Source organism: Furipterus horrens, unplaced genomic scaffold (genome assembly GCF_987537825.1).
Source record: "Furipterus horrens unplaced genomic scaffold, mFurHor1.1.pri manual_scaffold_10, whole genome shotgun sequence".
NCBI lineage: Eukaryota > Metazoa > Chordata > Mammalia > Chiroptera > Furipteridae > Furipterus > Furipterus horrens.
This window is the reverse complement of record NW_028327180.1, coordinates 20,611,707-20,624,439: the sequence shown is the minus strand read 5'-3', so window position 1 is coordinate 20,624,439 and position 12,733 is coordinate 20,611,707. Positions and strand designations below refer to the sequence as shown.

The 12,733-nt window shown below is 36.0% G+C and overlaps 1 protein-coding gene across 1 annotated transcript in view; it reads left to right on the top strand.

Moving 5' to 3' along the window:
• TLL1 (tolloid like 1) overlaps positions 1-7,642 on the top strand; it is a 96,604-nt gene extending 88,962 nt beyond the window's left edge. Inside the window, exons 21-22 of the mRNA XM_090290161.1 lie at positions 2,964-3,214; positions 4,696-7,642. Coding sequence (XP_090146287.1) covers positions 2,964-3,214; positions 4,696-4,827 — 383 coding nt within the window. The 3' untranslated portion in view covers positions 4,828-7,642. The remainder of the gene's footprint in view (positions 1-2,963; positions 3,215-4,695) is intronic.
• Positions 7,643-12,733: the final 5,091 nt, after the last annotated feature.

Sequence of the window (12,733 nt, the reverse complement as noted above, 5' to 3'; positions counted from 1 at the left end):
ACTATGCCATTACATATCTGGGAACTTGGGAAATATAATTTCTTTGGATCTTAGTCTCTTCATCTGTAAAATAATAGTTTCAAGATTTCTTACAGCCAGAGAGCTCCATGGCTCCTTAAATTGCCTGGCTTCTGCTCATGGAGCCTATTTGCAGTGTTTATATTACCAGTAAGAATCCATTGGTAGGATCTAATTCTGTATACATTTTTATTTTTTAATTAAAGTTAATATTTAATATTATATTAAATTCAGGTATATAGCATAATGATTAGACATTTATATAACTTAATACATGACATCCCCAATAAATCTAGTACTCACCATCTTAGGCACATATTTGTACATATACTCTACAAACATTGAATGTCGAAAAGAGCTATATGATATAGGTATTATTTTTATTTATTTTATTGATTTTAGAGAGAGAGGAAAGGAAACAGGGAGAGAGAAACATTGATGTGAGAGATAAACATCAATTGGTTTCTTCCCATATGTGCCCTGACAGGGAGCTCAAACCCACAACCTACGTATGTGCCCTGACCGGGGATCAAACCAGCAACTTTTTGGTGTATGGGATGATGCTCCAACCAACTGAGCCACCTGAGCAGGGCTATTTTTAGTTTTCAGATAAAGAAATAGAATATCTGGAGGAGTTATCAATTTGCAAAGATTTCTAAGATTATGTCAAAGTCTAGTTTTTATCCTAATTCTGTCTCTAAAGTTTATGTCCTTTTCACTACAATTTATTTTATCTTAATGTACAAATTTTGGATTAGAAAGGGAGCCTATACAAAAATAGCCCACTGTTATTTGAAGCAATAGCTTGAGATTGAATGCTTCCTTATGTAAGTTTTAAACAAATCCTCTGTCCAAAGAATCTGACTAGTCTCATGTTATTTCCCTGTGCCGTTCACATCCATTCATATTGCCTAGGAGAACAACCTCAACCTCATTTTGCTAAGCAACATGTGCGTTGGATGTTGTCTGATCCTGTACTGTCCCCTCAGAAATGAGGATTCTGAGACTTACTCTTAAATGACGTTGCTGTAACACAAAAAATAACAGTTGAAATTAGAATACTGGCTTCCCAGTTTTTTTCTCACTTGCCCTTTTCAAAATTTTGTATGCATGTGGGTTTTTTCCTTCTTCATGTAAACTTAACCAGCTTTCTTGGAATTTTCTGGGTGGATTTATTTTATACCATTACTTTCCAGTAGCTGTATCTTGTGAAATACTCTTAGGTGCTGCCTACTATGTATTTCTCCCCAAAACTTTCTATTCAACAAGTATTCATTCCATAATTTTCCATCAAATATTTATTTAGTACAAGCTTTGGATAGACACTGTAAGGTACTAGTAATTTATGAAGGAAAGTTAGGAATTTGAGGGGATTTATAGGAAAATAGAAGGAATTCTTGCCTGTGGACAGCGTATAGTCTGCTAAGTTAAACTGATTTTTAGTCAGTTTCCACTAACAAGACAGCCAAGTCCAGTACCATGTCTGTCCACTTGTTTTGCTACATTTATAAAGTACTTATGCATTGTTTACTGCCTTCTAGAATACATGGGGCTTTTACCAATGGGCCATGAAGTATACATTTTGAAATGTGTCACAAAATTTATATTTCTACATAGAATTTTAATTTTATCCACAAAAAAAGCTTCTAAAATTATGAATTTTGAAACCAGGTGATTGAAAATATGCTTTAATACTGCTTTATGGCTACTTTTCCTCAAGCAATACTGTCCAAATCCATGGGAAATGGACTTGATTGGAGAATCTTATAGGCCCAAATTTATTTTAATCAGAGAGTGAATGGTACTATTACAGTTCTAAACAAGCTAAGTGAAAGAAACAAATCTTTACATTAAAAAATCCTGTGGAGATAAAGTAGTAGTTTAAAACATGGCATTGTCTGGTAGGACTTTTCTGGACCATAGATCATCACACTGTCAATGCCACTTAAAAATCAAACGCTACATTGTTAAGCTTTTTAGAAAGGAAATTATTTTGACCTAACTCAATTAAATGAGAATGCCCACTGCAAGCATTTATAGGCCAGATCAAAGGACCTCATCCAGAATTCAATACTTCACCAAGAAATAAACAAACTTGTCTTTCCAAATTAAAATGAAGGCCACCCCCTGGGCTTCTCTCCCCTCATTTCACCTTCCTTTTCGAGCTTCACTTTTTGTTTCCCAGAGTTCTGTAGATGACGCACCAGCAGCTTGCAAAGTGTTCTCACACGGTCCATTTAAAAATGGCATTGCTGACATGCTGACTTACCCTGCTTCTGTTTTTCTGACTAGGTAAATGAACTGGGATATTTTCAGGAAATGTGTGTACTCTGTTTAAAAATCTTCTTTTAAAGGGACCGTGTTAAGTGATATTGAACATATTTCAGAAGCACTCAGGCATTTGCCCTTATGTTGCCTATTATTTTCTGCTCATGCACTTCTCTCAGGGCATATAAAAATCGTACGTCTTGCATATAACATTCAAATGCTTGTCCTTAAAAACTTACCCTGCAGACTAAATTCTCTCTCTTTTCTTTTCATGGTTGGAAAATTAATTCCAGATTTATTATTTTGAGCCATCCATAGGAGCCCATAGGACTCATGGGATCTGTATAGGATGGTTTGAGTGATTCGGATGAATGCAGTTGTGCTCCGAAACAGATAAACAAAAGCAGGACCTTTTTAAAATATCTTAAGTCATTTGTTTTCGAAATGATGCCATTTTCTTGACGTTTTCAATAAAATTGAGTAATAATGCCTTTTGTCATTTTGCAGATAGAAATAAATTTAGAAGTTAGAGAGTGGTTAAACTCCATTGAAATTCTGTAATAGTGTCAACAATAAAAATAAAGTTAAAAAAATAAAATCGTACTTTAAATTAAAAAAAGAAAGAAAGAAATTGGACCTCATTGAGCTTACTTGTTTCCTTTTTCCTCCCTGGGCAGAGTGCGGCGGCCGACTGAAAGCAGAGTCCAAACCCAGAGATCTGTACTCACACGCTCAGTTTGGTGATAACAACTACCCCGCACAGGTGGACTGTGAATGGCTGTTAGTGTCAGAACGGGGTTCACGACTGGAGTTATCCTTCCCGATTTTTGAAGTGGAAGAAGAAGCTGACTGTGGCTATGACTATGTTGAGCTCTTTGGTGGTCTCGATTCAACAGCGGTGGGGCTTGGTCGATTCTGTGGATCAGGGGTAAATACAGTACCAGCAGGATACCATAGACATGACTAAAAAAACACCTGTTGATTCATGATTGATGTGCGTAACATATACTAAACAGCAGTGTTTTTACAAAAAAAACGTTAATGGCTTGACACATTGTAACATGCCTCACCACTTCTTACTGCTTCCCATCTCTTGTGAATTTGCTCAATAATATCAAATGAGACAGATGAATTCAGTAGTTAAAATTTCTTGTTACTGTCCACACTCTAAATTTTATATTCTTGGTTTGATAGTGCAATAAATACTTAAATTTTTAATAGTATAAATGGAATATACTTATACACACATTTGACAATGTTGTCACTTCCTAAATTAAAGCATTAGAAAAAGAATGTGCACATCATTCAGATTGACATTCTCTTTTCAACAAATGTACATGGCGTGGTCCACTGCTGGTGGGCATGCTCAGCTGGATATGGTTCAACCGCAGGGTGTCACTTGCATATAGGACAGAATGCAAGATATGGGTCAGAGTGTGTCACCATGAGAAATGAGAAAAAGAGCTCTGACTGCTGTGTCCCAGTTGGCTGGGAGTCATGCCACAAAGTGAAAAATCTCTGGTTCGAGTCCCAATCAGGACACGTGCCTGGGTCGTTGGTTCAGTTCCCAGTTAGGGTGCATACGAGAGGCAGCCAATAGATGTTTCTCACATCGACGTTTCTCTCCCTCTCTTTTTTCCCTTCCATCCCCTCTCTCTAAAAATAAATAAATAAATAATATATATTTTTTAAAAGCAGACTCTCAGGATACACCCCAGATCTACCAGACTAGAATCTAAAAGAGAGAGGGGGTGGGCAGAAAAGAAAAATAAGAAAAAGAAAAGCTTAAGGTTTTCTCAATGCTTTTTCCCCCCAGAATTTACTTCACTAACATCAAATGGTCTTCTGAATATATATTTTCTTTTGAAGACATTAGTCCCAATTTTTGAATGTTTATCAGTAACTATTGCTTAAATAAGACTATTAAACTCTTGTCTAAATAGCAACTGAAATGAAACCGAAAACCTTCTTGGAACTTAGATTATGAAAACAAGAAGGAATGGGTGGTTTGGATTCTGGAAGCGACTCTGCCTCAGAGCAGCCCCTGAAACAAGTCGAATGTCTCTTTTATCTTCTCTGAACTTCACTTTATTTATTTGTAAATCAAAGGAACTTGCCTTACAAAATTGGAGGGAAAAACAGCAAATTCCAGAACTTGGAAACAGATTTACGTAGGTTCAAAGCCCACTGCATCGCTGACTAGCCATGTGATCTTGAGCATGTCATTTGCTTCTCTGAAACTTAAGTTTTCTCATCTGTAAAATGAAGGAGTCACTCATACCCACTTTTTAAGGCTTTGAAAGGATTAAATTATATACCCCCAGAAATTCCCAAACATGAACTACATTAAAGAGAAAGTGACTCATTCTGTTGGTTGTTTATTTGTCTGTTTGTTTGTTTTTTCTTCAGCCACCAGAAGAGATCTATTCAATTGGGGATGCAGTTTTAATTCATTTTCACACTGACGACACTATCAACAAGAAAGGATTTCATATAAGATACAAAAGCATTAGATATCCAGATATCATGCATACCCAATAATAACTATTACCAAAACCTCCTCCAGAAAATAAAGGAATGTGCGTAATGGAGAGAAGACGTATTTTTTATTAAATGAAGATATTAGCACAAATGTTTTATATAATGAATGATAACAGATGAAAACTGTATGACCAGAATTCTCTCTGTACTGAAAGAGAAGTTCACAGCTAACCCTGACTGGCATTACCAGGATATTTGAACTCCATGCTTGATGGTATAAATACAGCTGGTAAAAGGGCATCGCGTGTTTCAAGGAAGACTCCACAAGCTTTTGTTCACAGCTTGACAGAGATGCCTCACAATTCAGACAATTAGGTTCAGGGTCTGTGACCCTGCAATGTGTTCTTTTTGACAATTTTACAAGATTTGGGGGAAATAAAATGATCTTGCAGGTCATAAACTAGAAAACCCTCTCCTTGTCTCTTAGGATAATTGCTTTGGCTTTGTATCTTGGACACAGTGTAAACCAGATCCATATACGATGTTGTGAAATGGGAGTCTTTAGAGTGTGATTTGTACTTTAAATGTAGGTGGATCCAATGTTTGGAAACTGGAATATTTCAGCTTCATTATTTTCATTTGCAGGCCAGATTAACCTCTTTGAAACACAAATCATCTTGAGGCCACTTTATTTTACTGATATTTTGACAAGTTTGGAAATGTTGAAAGTTTCTATTATTACAATTGAACTGCAGACATCATTTATTTAAGTGCTGGAAAGTGCCCAGTTGATCAGTAAACTCAGTTCTTTCAGTGAAAATGCTGCCTTTCACACCAAATCCAAGAAGCCTTGTGATGTCTCATGAACTTTATGAGAAAACTCCCAATAGGTGTGAACAGGATTCTTCCAAGTGACTGCCTAGATGGTTCATACTCAAGTTACCACTGCTGCTCTCATCCTTCTGTTGTTGATTTGTTGTGGTTGTTATTGTTGATGTTGTCATGATTACTGTTGTACTTTTTAAAAATGATTTGAAATGAAGCAGAAGTAGGCCTTTTAAGAATTGAAAGATCTCTCTTTGTTTTCTTCTTGAGATTCACTTTTTAAAAATGCAATGATGGAAAAAAGAATTTGTTTCTGAAAGACTTTCTCTGGTGCTATTCCATAAACGTTTTTTTAAACAAAGTTTTTGACCTTTGAGCCAACCACCTGTAGACTATGAATGTCTCCCTATGTCTGGCTGGTGGCTTTTGAAGACTAGAGACTTGTTAAATGTATCAAGAGTGTGTCATTGCAAGGACAGCACTTGTCCTGTGGAACAACTACTTATAATGCCTTAGAATTCTTGCACATGATCAAACAGATCCTTCTAGAAACACATCTTCTGAAATATTGAACATAATAGTGTATGTTAATTAGCAGCTCTATGAAGACAGTCCATTTCTGGGACAGAATATTGAGTATAAATATGTTGACATGCTTTTGTTGTAGAAAATGACTTTCTGCTTTGCAGCCATGCGTGTTTTAATATTAATGTATGTGTATGTGAGCCTGTCTGAGTGAGTGAAGCTAGAAGAAGGTAAAAATTAGTGGGTGGTTTGGAAAGTTAAAATTTATGTGCCAAGTTCTATGAGAATCCTGTTTAAAGTAGCACCTTTCTTAGGAGGTTTCAAGGACAAACAATAGGAACTTTTAATTATTAATCAACTCATTAAGAAAACCCAGCTCTTTCCTTCAGAGAAACTCTATTTTGATATTTTTTTATGTTGATGTGGATTGCTCTGTGAAGTACCTTTGTTTCTGTTAGCTGTCCACGAACATTCAACATTTAATAAAAGTGGGGTATTTTTCTTCATTTTTACAGAATCAAACTATACACACAGATGTAGTTTATTTGTTTGTTTTTTTGTTATTGTTGCCCTAAAGAATCTTTTCTTGCCTACTAATTATAATATGTAAATACATTTTTAAGACCAGTCTTTTGATCTTATTGAATGTTACTTAAGAAATATATAACTGTTGCCTGCAAAATAATGAGTTTTTAGTGGAGCTGACTTATTCCAGTAACTTCTGTATTTTTTCACTAATCTCCAGTTAGCCAAAATTTATCAGGAATAGGAAAGAGAAAAGAAAAAACATGAACCCCTAGAGTACTACACTGTGCCTGTCCTGGTACTGGGCACACGCACTAGCTCTATGCACCCTGTATGCTACCCTTTGAAAACTGTGGTGATGTTTCCATTTTGTAGTTCAGGAACCGAGGCTCAAAGACGGTGTGTGTCATTCCCAGGATCACAGTATGAAGTGAGTTGCTGAAACCCAGCTTGTCTGATATAAAAATCTGTGCTTGTCCTACAAAATGTAGTGGAATCAATCTTGACATATATAAATTGTAGATTTTTTTAAGATGAAACTTTTCCACATCAAGTGAATTTTAGGGGCGAATTACAGTAAAACTTTCAAGATAAACCTATTATTGTTCCTTTCAGAAACAGCATGATTTGAATATCAACTGTAGATAGCTTTAAGGACCACAGTTAAAACTAGAAATTAAAAAAAACAACCACCCTATAGTTCAAAGTTAGTAACCACGGTCCTTGTGTTAAATTAAATACATTAAGTTATTTTATCTGCTGTGGTAGGGGAAATGTAGTGTCCTACTTTAAAAAATACTTTGGACATTAAGCTACAATGTGCTGCTTCCACACGACCAAGAAATTAAAGTGAAAACGTATTTAGAAAGGATATAGAGATGTTGTCATAACTTAGGTTTTCAATGTGGAGATGAATTTTTATTGTATCTTATGTCAGATATCAGTTCATTGCATATTTTATCTCAATTCAACTTTGATTTAAATGTGTTGTTAAATGCAAATACAGACAGCTTGTTTTGTTGATAATTGTTACTGTTCTAAACATTTTATTAAATTAATTTTGTAAATTATTTTCAACCCCTACATCAGTATATTGGTCGTTCTCTATATTTGCCACAGTTTTTATTCCTGTTCATCCTACACACAGAGAAAAGTTGCTCCCACGTCATATGACTTTATTAAGTTATTTTAAAGAATTATTAATCTAGTTATTACCAGACCTTAATGTACCTGAATAAAACAACATTTTTAAAGAAATGAATGAGAAACAGAAAGTATATTTTCAAAGTCCCCAAAATGTTCTCTGCCTATATTGACTAGATTTTTGCTAAGATTAATTTTAATATATCACAGTATCAGATTCAAATTCTGTCCAATTTTGTTTTTAAATATCTTAGTCTCTTTTATTTGGTTTATATTATTACTGTATTTCTTTTGTGGTGAGCATCAGATAGGAAATTATGTTCTCCCATACAGAAAATCTCTAAAAGTATTTAATAATTTATTATTCATAAAAATAAAAGTAATTTTTAAAAGAAAGATTAAATCACATGCTTGCTTAGATTTAGTAAACTATAGTCATATATGACATTGAAAATGACTTTTACTTAGCAATTATCAAATGTTTGGAAATTTTATTTAGTGATAATGAGAATACCTTTAATACCACTTGTTAAACCTAGCATGGGAGGAGAAAACCAGAAAAAAAATTACCTCCTGAAGTTTTATAACTTGAACTGCAGTAATGCCTTCTACTTTGTAGAAAACTGTGTAATGTGGACTTATCAAAAAGAAGAAAGCTGGTCTGTGAATGAATCGAAGCATTTTATGCTTCAGTGCACAGTGAATCATTGCTGATGAATACTTAATGAAATTGAGAAATTTAGTCATTAGCTTAGGAAACAATTGTTGGCAAGGCTGGCCCTGATACATTGTGAGATATTATCATTAGTCTCTAAACTTTCTTCCAACACCTATCTTTTATGTTGTCCGGCCTCTAACTCACCCATCCTTCACTACCCACCATTGGATTCAACCTGAATCCAGGCTCACCATGCGATTCCATTCTGCGCCGTGACACCTAATTTGTGCAGAGACCAAGGTAAAATGATTCCAAAGAGATTATTGGCCTTGAGCCCTATATTTAGGGCTCTTGCTGCACAATCTTAAATAAAATGTAATACAATAAATATCAACTTCTAACTTTAGAAGACCTGACGGTGGAAATCTGCTTGGATTAAAACTTATGAAAAGAGAAAACCTAAGAAACCCATATGCAGCTTAAGATATGTATAGACCAAAGGTCCTGGCATTTAGGTCTTGTTTTGCCTTTGTTGCCCAGGTAATGGTGTTGAGTAAATAATGAAATTACGTGTGTTGTTGTGTGTTATTTCTATATGAATACAAGCTAATGGCTTCACCAATCCCTCTGCCCTTACTCTGCTCTGTCTACCTATATATTTTAAACAGCAGGATTCTATGTACTCCTTTCATGAATGATATAATTTCTCCTCCCATTGTATAACCCCTAAATCTAGGTGTAATATTAGAAACCCTTCTTCAATTTTACATTCCATATCTGATTCAGTACCAAGTCTTGCCAATATTACCTCCTAATTCTCTCTCAATCTGCTTCTGTCTATCTCTGCTGCTTACCTAGTGCTGGTTATTGTCATGTCTTCCCGCCCTTTTGTAATAGCTCACTATATGCCAGTCATGTAAGCTCTCTACATATATTAACCTATTTAACCCTTATCCTGTGAGGCCAATACTATGATTGTTCTGATTTCACCTATGAGGCAATCTGTGTAACATCACACAACCAGTAAGTGAAAGAGCTGAAATATAAACCACGTTGTGTGCCCTTATGTACAACATTACAGAACCTTATATAAAGAAGTAAATATTTGATTTTTCTTAAGTTCCAGGAAAATGGATTCTGAATATTTTAAGTAAAGTTATCTTGAGTCCTTAATACAGCCTTATGAAATGGAACATCCTATTTTTCATATTGGAGTTTCTTAAATTATGACTGAGCAAAATGAAGAATATAACACTGAAATCTTAGCTCACTAAAATTCTACAGGGAATTCACATAATGTGATCCAGATCTTTTTTTTCCTTTAAAACATGACATTAGGCTTAACACAGGAATAGAGCTTAGTGAAACTCAAGAGTAAAGATTTCACATGTTCTTAGATGGTACCTGTCCTGTATCAGTGCTCTCAAGTAAGCCTTGGGCCAGCACTGCATCAAGGTCTATTGACAGTGGAATCCTGTGACCAGTGCCTGGGGGCAGGCGGCTCTTCTCTCCCCATTGATTACAACAAGGTAACAGCAGTATCTGTGTGACTTCAACTCCAGATGCTCAGGAGGCAGATGGTATCCTGTATTGAAAACTAAGGAGACTGACTTGCATTAAGAAGTCTGCCTCAAACTGACACAGGGATAGACTTCATGACAGTCTGAAGATTTACTTAATTAGAATTAGACTCTTTATTTTAAAGTGACTTTATGTTCCTAGGTTATATTTGGACATGGTAGATGAGTTCAAAATCAGAATCTCCATAATTGGATTGACACCATCACCTAGAATTTATAAGCCTTGAAATCCATTAAATTTCCTGCAGATAACATTTTCTCTCCACAGCAAGGGGTATTTTGGAAAAAAAATTTTTGTACTCTCTCCTGATGTCATGTCTTCATCCATTTTAGATAATGCTGAGTCAGGTGGTTCTGATGTCTAACATCTTTGAGAGCCCCTAGCTAGGAGACCATTTGTGGATGTGTGTGCATGTGTATGTGTGACCATCTTTTAACAGCTGTTTCAATTTTGGCTGTTGGCTTTTCCCTCAACTCTGATGTCTCCTGAATCAGGCAACAGCTCTTAGGAGCTTTCCTCACTGTCAGTTATGGCAGCTCCAGCGGCCACTCTCCAATAAGTTGGTCTTCCTGGTGTCTCACCGTCCCTTGCTGTTCCTAAGTTACTAAGGCACGCTCTCATTTACTGTCTCCACATAACTCCAACAACATGGCACAGACTTGGCCAGCTCCCCAGGGGCATTCCTCCAAGGCCTATGTAAAAGCAGAGGGGCATCCTGGTTCTGTCTCTTTGAGCTTAGCTGTTATTGCTGATGTCAGATACACTGACTTTCAGCTCAGAATGAGGTCTCAACCTTAGTGAAGTTACCGTGTACATCTACGAAACCACAACGTAGCAGCCTGAAATAGCTTGTAGGTAAGTCTAAGGTTATTGCCAACTCTTACTTTTAGCTTAGGCTTTCCTGTTGTTATCATTCAGGGTGTCCACCAGGAAAAGGGGGTTAATACATGCATGATCTATGGTATTTAGGGGAAGAGGTCGTTACAGAAAATTTGAATGTTTCCTCACCTCATTTCTACTCTTGCCCAGGCAGTTGTGATGACTTGAGGTAAACTTTTCAATGATGGCTCCAGATTTAAAAAGAGAAGGCTTGAAGTTTACACATATTCCATTCCTTTTCTGTTTATTGGTATAAATGTTAGTTTTGTAGAGACAGGAAAAATATGATTTTGCAAATGTAAGACCAATGTATCATTTTGATCTTGGAAGAAACTCTTCTAAATTTTCTCTTGTTGGATCTGGGGTTTATAAGATCTCTCAGACTTGGGTGGTCATGGGATTTGAGCAAGTTTTTAAATCATAAAAGGAAACTCAATGGGTTTCTAAGTAGAAGAGAGGAATTCCAAAAGTATGAAACCATTATGATCCAAAGCGCTGAGGATAGATACTGGGCTGTAATTCAAGCGAAGCTAGTAAAGAATGACATTAAGGCAAGTAGGGAATTGTATGGCTGGAAGGTTTCCCTGAGACAGCAGATGGCAGGCAGGGACAGACTGGGTATTCCTTTCTTACTCTGTTTGAGAATAGTAAATTGGCACAGAGCTACACATAGTTTTCAAAAAGTATATGTTAAAATTAACATTGTTCAGGGTTCAAATTTTTAAAATCTTATGAGGGTGTTGTTTCACGAAGCATAATACATTTTACACATATGCTTGCTACTGTATTAATGTGTGAAACAACTGAATAAAGTAAAATATTTGAAATATTATTCCCATCTGTTAGCTGGCTCATAAATCTATGTGAAAAGTTATTACAAATCCAATTCAGCATTACATTGCATGTATTCTTTTTTTAACGAGTTTGGTATATATTTCTTCCTTGAGGGTTAGAGATGTGGTTTTAATTCAGGGTGAGGCCCATTCTCTAACATGAAGTTATGCACGCTGGCAGATTTCAGTAGTAAGCAATGTATAGATGCTTCACATTTTCAGGTACTTGAGTAAATTAATGTAGTTTAATTGTTTTTTAGATGCAAATTTATGCTTCATGGCCAAAACAACAGAAAAACAACTATTTATCAACAGAAGAGTTTCATTAAAAATTACTGGTGTAGCAGAGTTTTGCAGCACAGCCACTTTGTTTTATTTCTGGTGCAGCTAGCAGGGTGAGGAATCACTGGGATGTTTTCTATTAGTAATAGTTTGTAAGAATCGAGAAGGAACATGGTGAGTAGCGAACTCTCAGCATAATTTCTCCCAAAGTAAACTGTATGAGAAAGATGCCAGGGACCATTATGGGAGTCTGTCAGGCTGGTTCTACAGATGTTATTTGACCCTTTCCTTGCCCCACTCCCCGAAAGGAAGAAACGTGCACAGTCTGCATCAGAGCTAACTCCCCCCGCCGCAGTCTGATTTAAGTCCTCTGTGCTTGAGCACGTGTTCATTTCTGGCTTCAGAGGAAATAAGCTTAAAATTCCTCCTAATATGCTTGGCTACCTACTACTCTTCTGAAAAGTGCTTTGGAGGAGTTATTCAAACATTTTAAGATCCAGTGTGGACCTGCCATGGGTCAGATCATCTTCGAAGCACAATTTTCAATTTTCAGTGATTATATAACTGGACACTTTGGAAGGAATTCAACATGAGTCACCTTACAACACATATTTCTCAGGGACTTCTTGATTCTCATGCAGACTAAGTTTCTTTTATGTGTGCATATGTCTAAAAGTAAAGATATAAGTACTTGACCATGATGCTCCATGGTTCA